The sequence below is a fragment of the Myxocyprinus asiaticus genome, chromosome 42, assembly GCF_019703515.2.
Source record: "Myxocyprinus asiaticus isolate MX2 ecotype Aquarium Trade chromosome 42, UBuf_Myxa_2, whole genome shotgun sequence".
Lineage (NCBI taxonomy): Eukaryota > Metazoa > Chordata > Actinopteri > Cypriniformes > Catostomidae > Myxocyprinus > Myxocyprinus asiaticus.
In genome coordinates, this window is record NC_059385.1 from 36841821 (window position 1) to 36855945 (window position 14125).

The 14125-nt window shown below is 37.9% G+C and overlaps 1 protein-coding gene across 2 annotated transcripts; it reads right to left on the reverse strand.

The window, feature by feature from the left end:
* Positions 1–878: 878 nt before the first annotated feature.
* Positions 879–13476, reverse strand: phax (phosphorylated adaptor for RNA export). Of its 2 annotated transcripts, none has more exons than XM_051683573.1 (5): positions 13357–13476; positions 6396–6949; positions 2488–2608; positions 2056–2133; positions 879–1518 (listed from the first exon to the last, which is right to left on the reverse strand). In XM_051683573.1, exons 1-5 carry the CDS (start codon positions 13444–13446, stop codon positions 1267–1269), a joined length of 1095 nt encoding a protein of 364 aa, XP_051539533.1. In that variant the 5' UTR covers positions 13447–13476; the 3' UTR covers positions 879–1266. The 2 variants fall into 2 exon arrangements, with proteins under 2 accessions (XP_051539533.1, XP_051539532.1); XM_051683572.1 differs by having other exon boundaries at positions 2050–2133.
* Between the last annotated feature and the right edge of the window lie 649 nt (positions 13477–14125).

The following is a 14125-nucleotide window of genomic DNA, read 5'->3' on the forward strand; positions in this document are numbered from 1 at the left end:
GCTGCTAATATCAATTGAAGGATCTGAAGAATTGGTTTGCAAAGACATGTGCGTGTATGTGTGTTTGTTATCGGAGGTTGATTGTGGGTCTGTTTTGCTTCCAGTCAGCAGATACAATTTTTATATTGGATTCAACATTTTTTACATATTTATATTGATATTTTCTGTGCTGTATAGTTGTAATAGGCATACTGTTGTTCCGGTTTCATCACTGAGTGTACCTCTCAGTTAGATTTAATTATCCTCAAGGTCAGCTGATAATGAGTTGCTGTCATACACTGAAGTCTCAGATTCATGTGCTGTAAAGAGGGTGTTTTGAGATGATAATGGTGGTACTCTTAACTACACTACAGATGACTGCTAGATTTCTTCTCTGATAATAAAGATGCGTCGCAACATCACAGTCAGTTCCAGGACAGTATTCACTGTGTTCTCATGCGAGTACTGATCACTATACATCCCTCCAGAGCCAAAGCGCAGTAAGCACACCAACACTGAACCCGACAAACTCCTGCAGTTATATGACCAGTGTTGGGTAAGTTAATCAAAAATGTATTTCAATACAAATTACATCTCTAAACTTTTAATCAGATTACTTTACTGTTTACTTCGTTGAAAACGTGATCACATTACTAATTCCTTATTAAAACAGTAATAATGTCAAATCCCCCGATTTTTTTCTGCAGACCCATTTTAAACCTCCTGGTCTAAGACTCTTTCACAGAATAATACAAATTCATAATCTTCAGATGCTGCTCTTTAATGTGCACTTCTTACCTTCATAAAAAAAAAACAAGTTCACTGTGTAGTGTAAAATCTACCCAAGCTGATGTGAAAATAAATGTACACGTCAGCCCAGATGAATAAGGGCATCCTCATGATGGCTAAAATGCAAGTTTATTCTTTGATAGTCTGAGTACATCAAATAATTTTTCATGCTACAATCAAATATCTCAAAGAATAAATTCAACAGCTTGCCAAATATTCACACAAAAAGATTCATTACAACTGATGAATATGATGAACCAGCCAAAACTCACTTTAGAAAGTCTGTACACGCTTCCTCAGAACCTTTACTCTTGCTCATTTATCAACTTTTAAAGAGTTAAATTGTACTTAAACTGGGGGAACTTAAGTGCTGTACATGAAGACTAGGACAAAATCAAACATCACCAATCAGGACTAATTCATGACAAATGAGAACTTTTCTGTCCGACCATTGCTGAACTGTTTTTAGGGCGTTCACTGGAGACACACTGATGTGGTTCAAAACACCTCCAGATCCTGCGAGTTGTACACTACAGCGTTATCGTCCGGCGGGCCGTCAGCAGTCTCCTCCAGCGACACCAGTGCCTCTTCAGTATCACTAGCGAATGTTTCTCGCGACACATCATCGTCTTCCTGTAGATTGAGTGTGCTGATCACCTGCTTCATCTTCTTTGCTACGATTTGCTTCCGTCGCTTCTTCGCCGCCTTTTTGTTGCTGTATTCTTTCTGGTTCTCCTCATAAAAGATCTCCTGTAACAAGACAACATGCAAACAAACGTGTGAAATGTGTCTGTCATGAAAAAGACAACATCCTGTAATGTTTAGGAAAATGAAGTGTAACTAGACAACTGAATTTGGCTACATGTTTATCTAAATAAAAACTAGAATTTTATCGGAATCAAAACGGCAAACATTGATTAAAATTAAACAATCTGTCTGTAAACAATTGTTGGAAAAATTATTCGTGCCATGCACAAGTAGATGTCCTAAACGACTTGCCAAAACTATACTGCCCTACTAAAGAGCATCACAAAGCAGTCATAGTGCATGTGTCAAATGCATCTGTATGCTCTCATGGTCAAAGGACCATACTCTGAAAAGCTGACCGCTCGACCGTGCGAGAGACGGAAAGGCACACAGAAAAAGCAAGTATCCAGGAGCCTTCGGTCAGCTGGCCGGTCAGAATAAAATGTAAAATGAACCAGAGTGTATGCTGATAGTCTGCTTTTGTGAAACGACAAACCACAAATGTCAGTGTGTCAAATGTGTGGAGTGACGCACCTTCACCTGTCTGTTAGAGATACTAGGTGTGTTCTTCAGTAAGTTCAGATAAACTCCTCCAGGTGTGCGTCTCCTGCTGCCGTCCTGCAGACCAAACAAACAATGTGCCACTGGGAGAATTCCTGACTGACTGAGGTCATGCAACACCTTGCATCAAGTTTAAATACATGAAACACCCAATGAAAAAAGCAGATATTTTTAATGGTTTATAAGAAGACTCTCTGAAATACTTGATCATGCAGGATAATGTTCATTCAGCCGGTCACTATGCTTCACATCAGGGTTTATTTTGTGATAATGACTGCCTGACTGAACATGGTCACTTATTCTGCATTAAAAGCAGTTAATAAAACCCAAACAGATCAGGTCATTTAATACATGACCATATCATTGAACTCAAGTTGTCTGTATGCTGTAGATGTGTCAGTGTGTTCATACCACAGTATAGAGACCTCCGTTCTGTTCAACAGTCGCCGTCTCTGACAGCAGCTCAATGGCTTTCTTCACTCCTATCACTCGCACCACGCGCTCAATCAGATCTTTCTTTGGCTCCATTAGTCTTCAACAGAGAGAAAACACATTGCATTGGGACCACATTGTCATACCACGTAGCACATTTTAACCTGGAATTCGAATCCACTCCGCATCAGCTGTTGCATCTCTGTCAGTGATGGTATTCAATAATTAAGCAATATGATCTTCTCTAGAGTTCCTTTTTTCAAGCTGAGTAACGGTCTGGTTATGACTGTAACCTTGGTCCCCAGAAAGGAGGGAATGAGACGCTGCATCAGTAGATGACACTATGGGAACACCCCACTGGAGTGACTATCTCTGAAGCCCTTTATATCACACCAATTCTTTGGCAGATGAAACTTGACGCTGTGCCCCCCATGCATTCGTCATTGTGAGCATTTAAAGCAGAGCACAGCACCATTTCATCTTGGATTGCCTCCAAGGGAGGACAGCGCATCTCTTGGTCCCTTAACAGTGAGAAATCAGTAGTGCGGCAAGCTTACGCAACATTGCATTCACTCCTTTCACAGGGTTCGTACAGATGATTCAAATGTGAATTCAAGGGCTTTAAGCATATTTTTATTTGTTAACAAGGACTTAAATTAAACCGACGAGCCCTTATTGTCATGAAGCAAAACCTTTAAGATTTTGTTTCATCAGTTCATCACTCCAAAGAAAGAGTAAGGGTGCATCTCCTCTGTGTCACTGTGTATATGAACCAGGAATATTTGCCATTACACAATCTTTTGAAGTGAACCAGGAGCGCTTTGCATTCACCATCACAGTTTATATTTGTTCCTTTATATTTTCGCGGGAGTTTGGCACGAGTCTCTGCTGAGGGTGCACGCATAAGAGCGCTTGAGAAGCGGTTCACGTGCTCTTCTGGACAGGAGCTGATCTGGTTGATGTCCGCGGTGCGGTTCAGTGATTCGAGGAGTTCAACTGAATGACACGCACAAATGTGTCATTCATATATTCGCTTAAAATTCCATTATTTGGGCATTAAAATGTGACTGGAATTTGAAGCGCACAATAATCGTGGTCATCTCCAATAACAGTGGGGAGATCTCGATTATTTAATAATCGTGACAGGCCTAATCATGGTAGTATCCGTACTTAATTAAATCTATGCTGATTTACATAAAGCATTTTTGTCTGTATAATGTTTTTCATTACTGTATTTTTTTGTATTACAGTAATAAGAATTTGGGTGAAAACGTGTTAAAGTAATATTCCAGGTTCAGTACAAGTTAAGCTCAATCAACAGCATTAATGGCATAATATTGATTACCACAAAAATAGACTCGTCCCTTTTCTTTTAGAAAAAGAAGCAAAAATCTGTGTTCCAGTGAGGCACTTACAATGGAAGTCAATGGGGTCAATCTGTAAACCTTAAAATACTCACTGTTACAAAAGTATAGACACAAGACAAAAACAATGTGTTTTAACATGATTTTATTGTGATTAAATCATTTACAAGGATTTCAGGATTTACCAGTGTTACATCTTCATGGCAACGAAGTTGTAGAATTGGCTATAACTTTACACAGAAAAGGTAAGCGATTATCACACTAAAACCATGTTAAAACATTGTTTTTGTCTTGTGGTTATACTTTTGAAACGGTGAGTATTTTAATGTTCAAAAATTGGCCCCACTGACTTCCGTTGTAAGTAGGGTTGGGAACTGAGAACCAGTTCTTCTTCAGAACCGGTTCAATTCTTTAAAAATACCGGAATCGGATGATCTTCGTGACTTTTGGTTCCATTAACGGTTCTCCTGTGTTCAATTTTCCGCCGACGCGGCTGGAACAATGTCCGGAAATAGTCTGACAGTGTTTCCAGCAGCACTGCTCTCTACTGACTCTACAGCGTAAAACACACAGCTCTACCAGTGTATTTGATTCCTGATCTCGAGCCGGCTCTTTTGAATCTACAGCGCGAAACATACAGCACTTCCAGTACAGTTCGATTCCCAAAATTATAATTCTAATGAACCGGCTCTTTTGAATCTACAGAGCAAAACATAGGTTGTGTCTCATTTGGAAGGCTGCATGCTAGATAGGACACGTCCTTTGAAGACTTTGAGTCTTCATGCATCCTCCGAATTCCCGTGAAAGAAGGTTTTCTGAAACGAGACAGCCTCGATGACGTATGCAGCCAACAAATGCGACCTCTGGAGGACACAGCCTTCCAAACGAGACACTAGCGCAAAACATACAGTTCTTCCATTTACAGTCCAGTATACAAGTAATATCTATGCTGATGTGCAAGTTATGAATGTCCAACTCAAAATTAAATAAGAACTGTTGAAATCTCAAAAACCTGAAGCACGACATTAGGCTACAAAACACAGTCTTAACTGTCTCTGGAACTGTTAGTGTTTATTTAATGATGACCTGTGTCTCTATTAAATCAAGAAGTGCAGTTACTGACTAGTATTAAAATATATAATAAAAGCTGCATGAGAGTTGTTGTAATAAGTGGAATTTTATAAATGAATTAATGAAATATGCCCTCACATTCTTGTTTATTTAAAATATAGTTAGGACCTATTATTGGATTGCAATTATGTCTCTAAAATGTCTGCAAACACACCTTTTACAAGAATTATATTACATTTATTTCTGATTTGTTATATCTGCTCTTATCCCATCATTTGGTAACAGACTGCAGAGGGTAGTAAATACAAAAAGAATTGCATTTCTCATTTCCAAAAAATTATTTTAAAGAAAAAGGTACTTAAAGAATTACTGGAATCGTTATTGGAACCGGAATCATTAAATTCCTTGCGATTCCCGTCCCTAATTGTAAGTGTCTCACTGTAACGCAGATTTTTGCTTTTTTTTTTTTTTTTTTAAAGAAAATGAGGGATGAGTCTAAATTAATTTTTGTGCTAATAAACATTGACACAAATGCTGTCGATTGAGCTTAACTTGTACTGAACCGGGAATATTTCTTTAACTTAAGAAAATGCTAAATTGCAAAAAAAATGTATGCTCTATAAAAAAAAAAAAAAAAAAAATGCTTAGTGTTTATGGAACATTTTTGATTTTGGGGTGAAACATGAGCTGAACATTTTCCATGAGATATCAGATATTTAAAGGAATATTTCACCCAAAAATGAAAATTTGCTGATAATTTACTCACCCTCAGGCCATCCAAGATTTATCTGAGTTTCTTTCTTCATCAAAACACATCATTGTTTACAATAGAAACTTGTGTCGTTCACATACCAAAACAGTCCAAAACAATTTCAAAACAATCTAAATAAAAAAATAAAAAAAAAGTCAACAATGACGCGCTTCCTGACTCCTCCTCCATGTGACGCGTGACCTTACCATCGAGCTTACGTCATTCCTCTCATGAGCGCACGTCACAGAGATGTACGGAAGTGAACATTTGTAGTTAAAAAGTATATAAGTATTGTTTTGTTTCTAAAAATAATCAATCGTTTGGGTTCAGAAGAACTTTATTTGTCGAATGGAGTCGTGTGGATTATTTTGATGCATCCTAAATATACATTTTGGACCGTCAAAAAATGGAGTTCATTCACTTGCATTGTTTAGAGGAGGAGGCCTGAAATGAAATCCTAAAAATCTTAAATTCTGTTTTGATGAAGAAAGAAACTCAGATAAATCTTGGATGGCCTGAGGGTGAGTAAATTATCAGCAAATTTTCATTTTTGGGTGAAAATTATTATTATTCCTTAAGCTGGTAGATGTGTTTTGAAACATGGTAGCTGGTCATGTGCTAGTCAACAATCTACCATGTTTCAAAAACCTGCTGATTTCCAGCAGTAAACATGAGGCTGTACAAATATGCTTTCTCCTGACCTGTGTGCTATTTCATCGATCACTCTGACTTCAGGCTCATCTTCTGTCAGCTCATATCGACCCTTAAAGTCCATCTCCGCTCGCGGGCCGAGTCTCTCTTTAGCCGGACGCTTCCTCTTAAGGCTGCAGTCATTCTGCATGTCTTTCTTCTGCATGTAGCCTTCCAGCTGCACATCCAGCTCGCTCTTCATCACCTCCTCCTGCTCCTCACGCTCTTTCTCCATCATCTTGCGCGCAAGAATATAATTATATGTCTCACTCTGACGGCTGCTCATGCTGACGCTCCCCTCCATACCCATGATGCCGAGTTCGGCGGCGACCACCTCCTGACTCTGCTCCTGCACGACGCTGCCCCAGATGTTGTTGACCTTTCGAGTGCTGGCACCGCTCACAGGCACTGTCCGGACCGGAGCGGGGATATTGGAGCACTTCTGCCGTTTGTGTCTCCAGGACATAGCCGCTTCATCGGAGTCAGAGTCGCTGGAGTCACTGTTGGTTTGGTTGCGGTATGATGCGACGCTCGCTGGAGCCACCCTGCTCTGGAAGGACGATACCTGCAATGTGCAGAAACTGCAGTAAATACAAACTCACAGACACTCACACATCCAACATGTTAAAACAACATCCATCTCGGACAAACGATGCTCCTTTCACACTACACTCATAAAACAGCATTTGCAACCCTGTTTGCTTCCGTAATGTGACACATATTAGAGTGAAAAAAAGAACAGAATAAATGTAGAGCAGGAGGGTATATCAGTGACATCAGCCAAAAAGTGAAGTCATTTGAGGAGCAACTTATTACATTTCGAAACAGTGGCACAGGGTGAGCAAATGCCACCCAAAACATCAGCTTACACACACATGAAATTGTTGTTTTTTTTATGCCTAATAATAGTGTAAGGGGTGCAATGCATCAATATAATGACGAAAATTCAACACATCGATTAAGGAATTTAATAATGACTATAATACACAATGTGTAACAAATGGAGCCCGACCGATATGGAATTTTTGAGACCGATACCGATTTTAGAGAGGGGAAATTCACAGATTACTGACATGGTGGCCAATATAGTTAATTTTTGAGCTGGAATGAAAACAGACCTTTTCTGTGTGGATTTTTTACCGATTTTGCACTGATATGACTATGCAAAGGTACTCAGAAGGCTGCTTTCTTAAATATTTGTATCAAAGAACACTTGTCATTATTATATATTGCCAACAAATTCTAGAAATGAACACTGAAAAATAAAATACATACAAATATAATAAGTAGCTAAATAAACATCAGTACTGTATGTTTAGTATCAGTCAAATACTGACCATTAAAATAAAGAATAAATTCAAATAAAAATAAATAGCTTAATAAACATCAGTACTGTTTAGTATCAGTCAAATGCTGACTATATTAATACTGCCGAGTCAAGATAAATAGCGGCAGCTATTTCAACAGTGGAAAACCAGACTTTTAAATATTACATTTGGTAAATGCAATGACTGGAATTGTTTGGTTGAAGGGGGTACCAAACTGTGAATCCTAAACAAAACAGTTTGGTGAATACATGTTTACACATTAACTTTCACTCAGCTGACAAGGTATGAAAGTAGCTATGTGATTAGCTAGTTAGCTATATGAGCTCTTTGTCATGGAGAGTAAATGATGGACATTGTTTATTTACTTTCCAGCATTGTGTCTCACCAACTAGGTAATAACATAGTGTGAAATCAACACTCAATCAACCACTGCACCGTTGTCTGCTGAGCTACAAAAAGATGCTCTGATGTTTACCTTTCAATCTGTTACATTACTTACTGCACTGACAAACTATAGCTGGCTAACAGCACACAGACATGAGTGACATGGTTGACAGGGAGAGGGTTAATGTTATATTAGTTATATTGAAAAGGGAAAATGATGGGGTCATTGTTTATTAACTTTCCAGTATGTATTTCACAAACTAGTTAGCAACTTACTGTGAAGACACCACTTAACACCGCACCGCTTAACTCCGCCCTGTCTGCAGAGCCACCGTCAGCTCAGCTCTGAAAACAATGGATTCGGAGTGTGCTTTGCTGGACAAACTACGCTATGACACCAATTCTGAAGTATTGTTTTCTGCATTATATGTTCTGAAAAAGTTTTAATATCCGTGCATATCGGTAAACATATACGGCAATACTGATATATCTGTGAAAGGCTAATATCGGCCAATAAATCGGTCGGACACTAGTAACAAAGGCCATACATCTCAGATTACAGGCACACTCTCCATTAAAGCACACTTTAAATGAAAGTAATAGTCCGGATTCAAAACAAGCAATGTGAAGCTTACAATTTTATAAAAGCACTTACATTAATTCTTCTGTTAAAACTTGTATAATATTTGAGCTGTTAAGTTGTTTAAATGGTAATTTTTATAGCGTTGCATCGTCATGGCAATGAAGCTGTAAAATTTTATAACTTTACACAGATGCAGTTTGTAAATGATTTTATCACACTAAAATCATGTTAACACACATATTATGTCTTGTGTCTATACTTTTGAAACAGTGAGTATTTTAACATTTACCGATTGGCCCCTTTCACTTCCATTGTAAGTGTCTCAATGGAACACAGATTTTTGCTTTTTTAAAGAAAAGGAGTGCTAATAAATATTATGCCACAAATGCTGTCAATTGAGCTTCAATTGAAGCTGTTCAAACCTGTATTGAACCCAGAATATTCCTTTAAGGCCTACTCTAGGGGTGGGGGATATGACCGAAAACGTATGTTATGATATCAATAATTTTATATCACGAATCACAATATATCATGATAGTTACATTTTTCAAAAAATAAAAACAAATAAATACAAATGGGTTTATACATTAACCATATTGTAATGCCTACATCTGAAAAATCCAGTCATTGAATTAAATACTTTATAAATGAAAACTACTTCCTCTTATATAATTGTCTCTTTATTTGGAACTTTACAAAGAGTCTTGTTTTTCCTTTCCCTTCTACTTAAGAGTTCCCACTCACTGTGGTGGAATGGCGACGTAATGTTTTTAATTTTTTATTGTGAATTAGTTCAAACATTTCTGTTACACAATCCTCCAACTTTCACAACTGTCCATTACCGCCAGATCTGTTACGCACAGCGCAAACGTACGGCACTTAGCAGTGGTCAAAAAGGATTTCCAAAATGGCTTTTGGATTATAAACTCAGAGATGTGGATTCGGATGGTAATTAAATTACCACACGACCTTGGTGTCTGTCAAAAAACAGTAGGTAATTTAGCAGGGAATTTTCTCCCGGGAGTTGGGAGAAAAACACCAACATTTCGGATTCAGACGGCAATAAAATCACTGACTACCCCCTGTAAATGCTGGAATTAACTCACGTCCCCATGTTAAATAATTGCTGTCTGAAAAGGGCTAAAAAGTGGTAATCAAGCTTACCACAATGCTAAATTTCACATTTTAGTCTTATGTTGTTGACTTATTATTATAAAACACTTCATTAGGCTCTTAATGGTTTAAGTCATCTCTGTAGACAATATCTGAAAGCAAAGCAGGTTTGTTTAATATCTAACATCATTCGAACTGAATTTTATTAAGGGTGATGTATAGTTTAAAACATCTGCATGACAGATGACACATAATTGTTGGCACATAACACATTGTTTTAGTGGTTTTCCTTGTCAGTGTTGGTTAGAATGTCAGGCTTTCTCGCAGTTTGACTTCCTCCATAGCACTTTAAGGTTAAAAACTTGTGTGAAAATCACGTGAAACACAGCTGAGTGTGTCTGATGAGGAGCATATTCAAAACGCGAGATTAATATCATTGAATTTTCTTCGGCGGCCGCCGAAAAATGGTCAGCAGGGTTTTTCCTGCAGAGAGAATTATGAGGCGGCCGCCTCCTTCAAATTGGGTAAGGATGTTTGCCCTAAACTTCTAAATTAATTTCACAGCAGTGTCAAACAAACCACTATAAAACAAAATAAAAAATCTCCATAGAGCTAGCAGAACTTCATTAAGCTTAACAACAAGCAAGCGAATCAGGCATTGGCTCAAAATAGCGTTATGCAGGGTCAGAAATGCCCCCAAAATTATATATTTGAAATGCTCCTGTCCGAGTTTTCTTCTTTATATTGATAACATAACAGTCAATCCTCTGTGGTCACCAGAGGTGCCAGCGCTATCACCTGACTTTTTCCCTGATAACAGCAGAAAGTAATACTCCGTTGTTTTTGGTCATACAGATAAGAGTAAGACATCATTCGAAACTATAAAGGGTTTACTTTTATTTGTGTACACTCACAATAACAGCAAAACGTTGTGGTTTTGAAATAAAGAAATCATACAGAATGAGCTTCCTGCCGTCTCGGTCTCCGTGAACAACTGTCTGGAGCGCGTCACGAAAATGAACCGAAACTCAGCGTATACTTGCCTCGCAGACATGAGAAATATGTCTATAGAAAGCTTGAATTGTCTACTTTTAAATGAACCAGTTTAAATCGAAAACAAATATTCTCTGATTGTGTAATCCGTATGAAACCAACGAGAGGTACAGTCTTTCCCATTTGAGCTTATTATCGTTTTTGGAAGAAGACGCTGTGAATTTACCTCAGAAGAGCGTGATCCGATACAGCCTAACACAAAAAGTGTCTCATAAAAGTTAATTTTGTGAGTGAAAATTGGAGTCCACAAAATCTATTATGTGTTTCATGGCCTTATTTCAGTGACTTAAAAATTACTAACCACACATAATCTTGATTTTCTCAAAAATGCAAACATGTACATCTCATGTTTGGGGGCTCTTATGTTACAACACTGCTGAGAAAGTGATGCAGTTTATTTATTCATTTTGTTAATTATTCATGCTTGACATGATTCTACAATCATGTCAACTGTATCTGGGCAAAATTTTGTATTGTTATCTCAAAGCAAGTTATGGCATTTGGAACCAAGGTAACCTTTTTTTATCAAAAGTCCAAAAAAAAAAAAAAAAACACTCCAAACAAGTGATCTGAGGGTTTTACATGAACCTAAGAACTACTTACATTTGTAAATGCCACAATAAACCAGAAACATAATTACATAGAATACGTAACAAGTAATAAGATCCAGCACTGTTTCAGTTGTGCGCATGGTAAATCAAGACCTGTCAATCTAAGCAATCAGTCCAATCCAAGCTGTAAAACAATGGCCGATTGGTCTCTACACATCGTCCCTTCCCACCATACATGAGATCAGAGATGATCTTGTCGGTTTAAGAGGTTAATCAAGTTTGCTGTTTGATAACTATAAATGAACACATTAGCTGTTATGTTGCATTTAATTAAATGTTGAACAGGTTAGCTTTTTTAATTAAATATGCTATAAGTTGATAATTGTCATTTTCTTCAATCATCTAATTATTAGAACACCTAAAATATGTTGTTTGTAAGTGTTTGCTTCAGCCAGTGGAAGGCATGGTACAACTGTATGTGTGCACATGATCAGGATGGTAGCACCTCTGCCTCATTTTGAGCCAGGAAAAACCCTAAGTACCTGAAAAACCCTGTTTCTTCAATTCTCTCAGTCTCACATAAAGCCACTCTGCCTTCCTCCATTTCTCCGACAGATTGTGTACCACGTACAAGTGAATAGAATGAAGTGCACATTTCTTGCACGCTGTGGCAGTTTTGCGTAACTGCGATACAGACGATAATCCAAAATGTATACTAAATTTCTACCGGTTTATCGCCCACCCCAGCCTACTCCATTGCTAAGTGTCCTTAATTTGCTTAGTTAAGTCATTATAACATAACCAAGCAATAAAAAACATTTTAAAGCAAAATAATTCAAATGAATGCAATAGCTGTTAATAGTATTTGTCAGTTTTTGCACACCTATAGCCTCTTAAATGTGCAACTAAATGCAGTCTGTGTGGGTCCTGATGCCCAAGTGTAGTGATGGGGACACTGAATTGGCTACATTACTCTCCACCAATAACTAGTGTGTGGTGGTCGTTCAGGCGCACTATGGCTTTGCAAATTTATTACATGTGATTTTTTTCGTTTTTTTATTTTTAATAAATTTGCAAAAATTTCAAACAAACTTCTTTCACATTGTCATTATGGGGTATTGTTTGTAGAATTGAGGAAAATAGTGAATTTAATCCATTTTGGAATAAGCTGTAACATAACAAAATGTGGAAAAAGTGAAGTGCTGTGAATACTTTCCAGATGCACTGTATGTATTTTCACAATTAAGTAGAATGTTTACATTTTTTTATCATTAATTAATTTCTATCCATGTTTATCATTGTTTACATGCATAAACAATGATAAATCATTAAAACAAATGAATCAAATCGCTTTATCTGAAAGAAAAAACTTCTATGAATTACATACAAATAGGGTTGCGACACACCACAATTTTAGAGTTCCCCCACCTCCGAAATCCCAATTTAACCCCTGATTTTAACCCTGACTCTTTAATAACCTCAGGCCACATTTAACCCAGGGTTATAAAGCTCAGCTCCACTTCAGTGTCAAAGGTACATCATCTACAGTGTGAATTACCCAGAATTATGAATGAACATTTTGAAACATGGGACAAGATGAGTCAGGATAGGCTGAACCCGGTCAAACATGTAACCAAATATTGAAGATTAAACACGAGACTTGTGTGTTAAATATACAGCACTGTAGCATCATACACAGTGACACATGCAGTTAAAATCACCATTCAGAGTGTGTGATTGTGTTTGAAAGCAACACACACACGCGAACGAACGAACGAACGACACGAACGAACACACACACGAACACACACACGAACACGCGCACGAACACACGCGCGCGACGGCAAAGACTCGTTTGTTATACACCACTGCAGCATCACACACATGCGGATTCACTTCTACCGCTCATATATCAACACGAGCGTGTATTTGACCAAATACAGACTTGAGAGTGTTTCACCTGGACTCGCTCCTCTACAGACTCCTTCATCATGTCACACTCGATCTCTCCCTCCTCCAGATCCTCCATTCTCACTCCACCACCCGCCATTTCCACCAGCCGGAAGTAAGCGCGCTTTTTACTACGGCGTCATCGGCGTGCACTCTCATTGGACACAATTTTACTGTGGGGACCTGATATTGGGCGGGGTTTAGCGGTCCAGACGTCCTCTCTGATTGGTCAAGAATGGCGTGTTTTCTATAACAATTCTTCTTTTCTCAATATTTACTGTATTATTCCAGTTACATAGCCGTTAAAGTTCGTCAGTATTCATTCTTCAAGTGTAAACTGTTACGCAGACAGCAGTTAAAAGCGCACATAGACTGCACTGTCACGTGATACCTGTAACTTTTCTCAGCGCTGCTCAGGGTGGCCCAATCACAGTCATTTGTGATTCGGGATCATGTATTTTACGCAAAAAATTCAAACAGGCTGACTAAATTTATATTAGTACATCAGGTAGCAATTCCCTTAACATTTAAACGATAATACAAATGATACAAAAAAATTAGATATTAACCGACCAGGGATTTGAATGCGGCTCAATGGAATATTGTAGTGTTCAAGTGCCCCCTGGAGGAAAAACAATCATTTATTTGATTGGAAACGGCCGATGTAGCTGCAACAATGTTAAATTATTTTAATTTTGAATGGAATAAGAGTTTAGAGTATTAATTATGACACAAAATGTATCCCATAATAGAGTTGTTACTAATTAGGAGAATTTCAA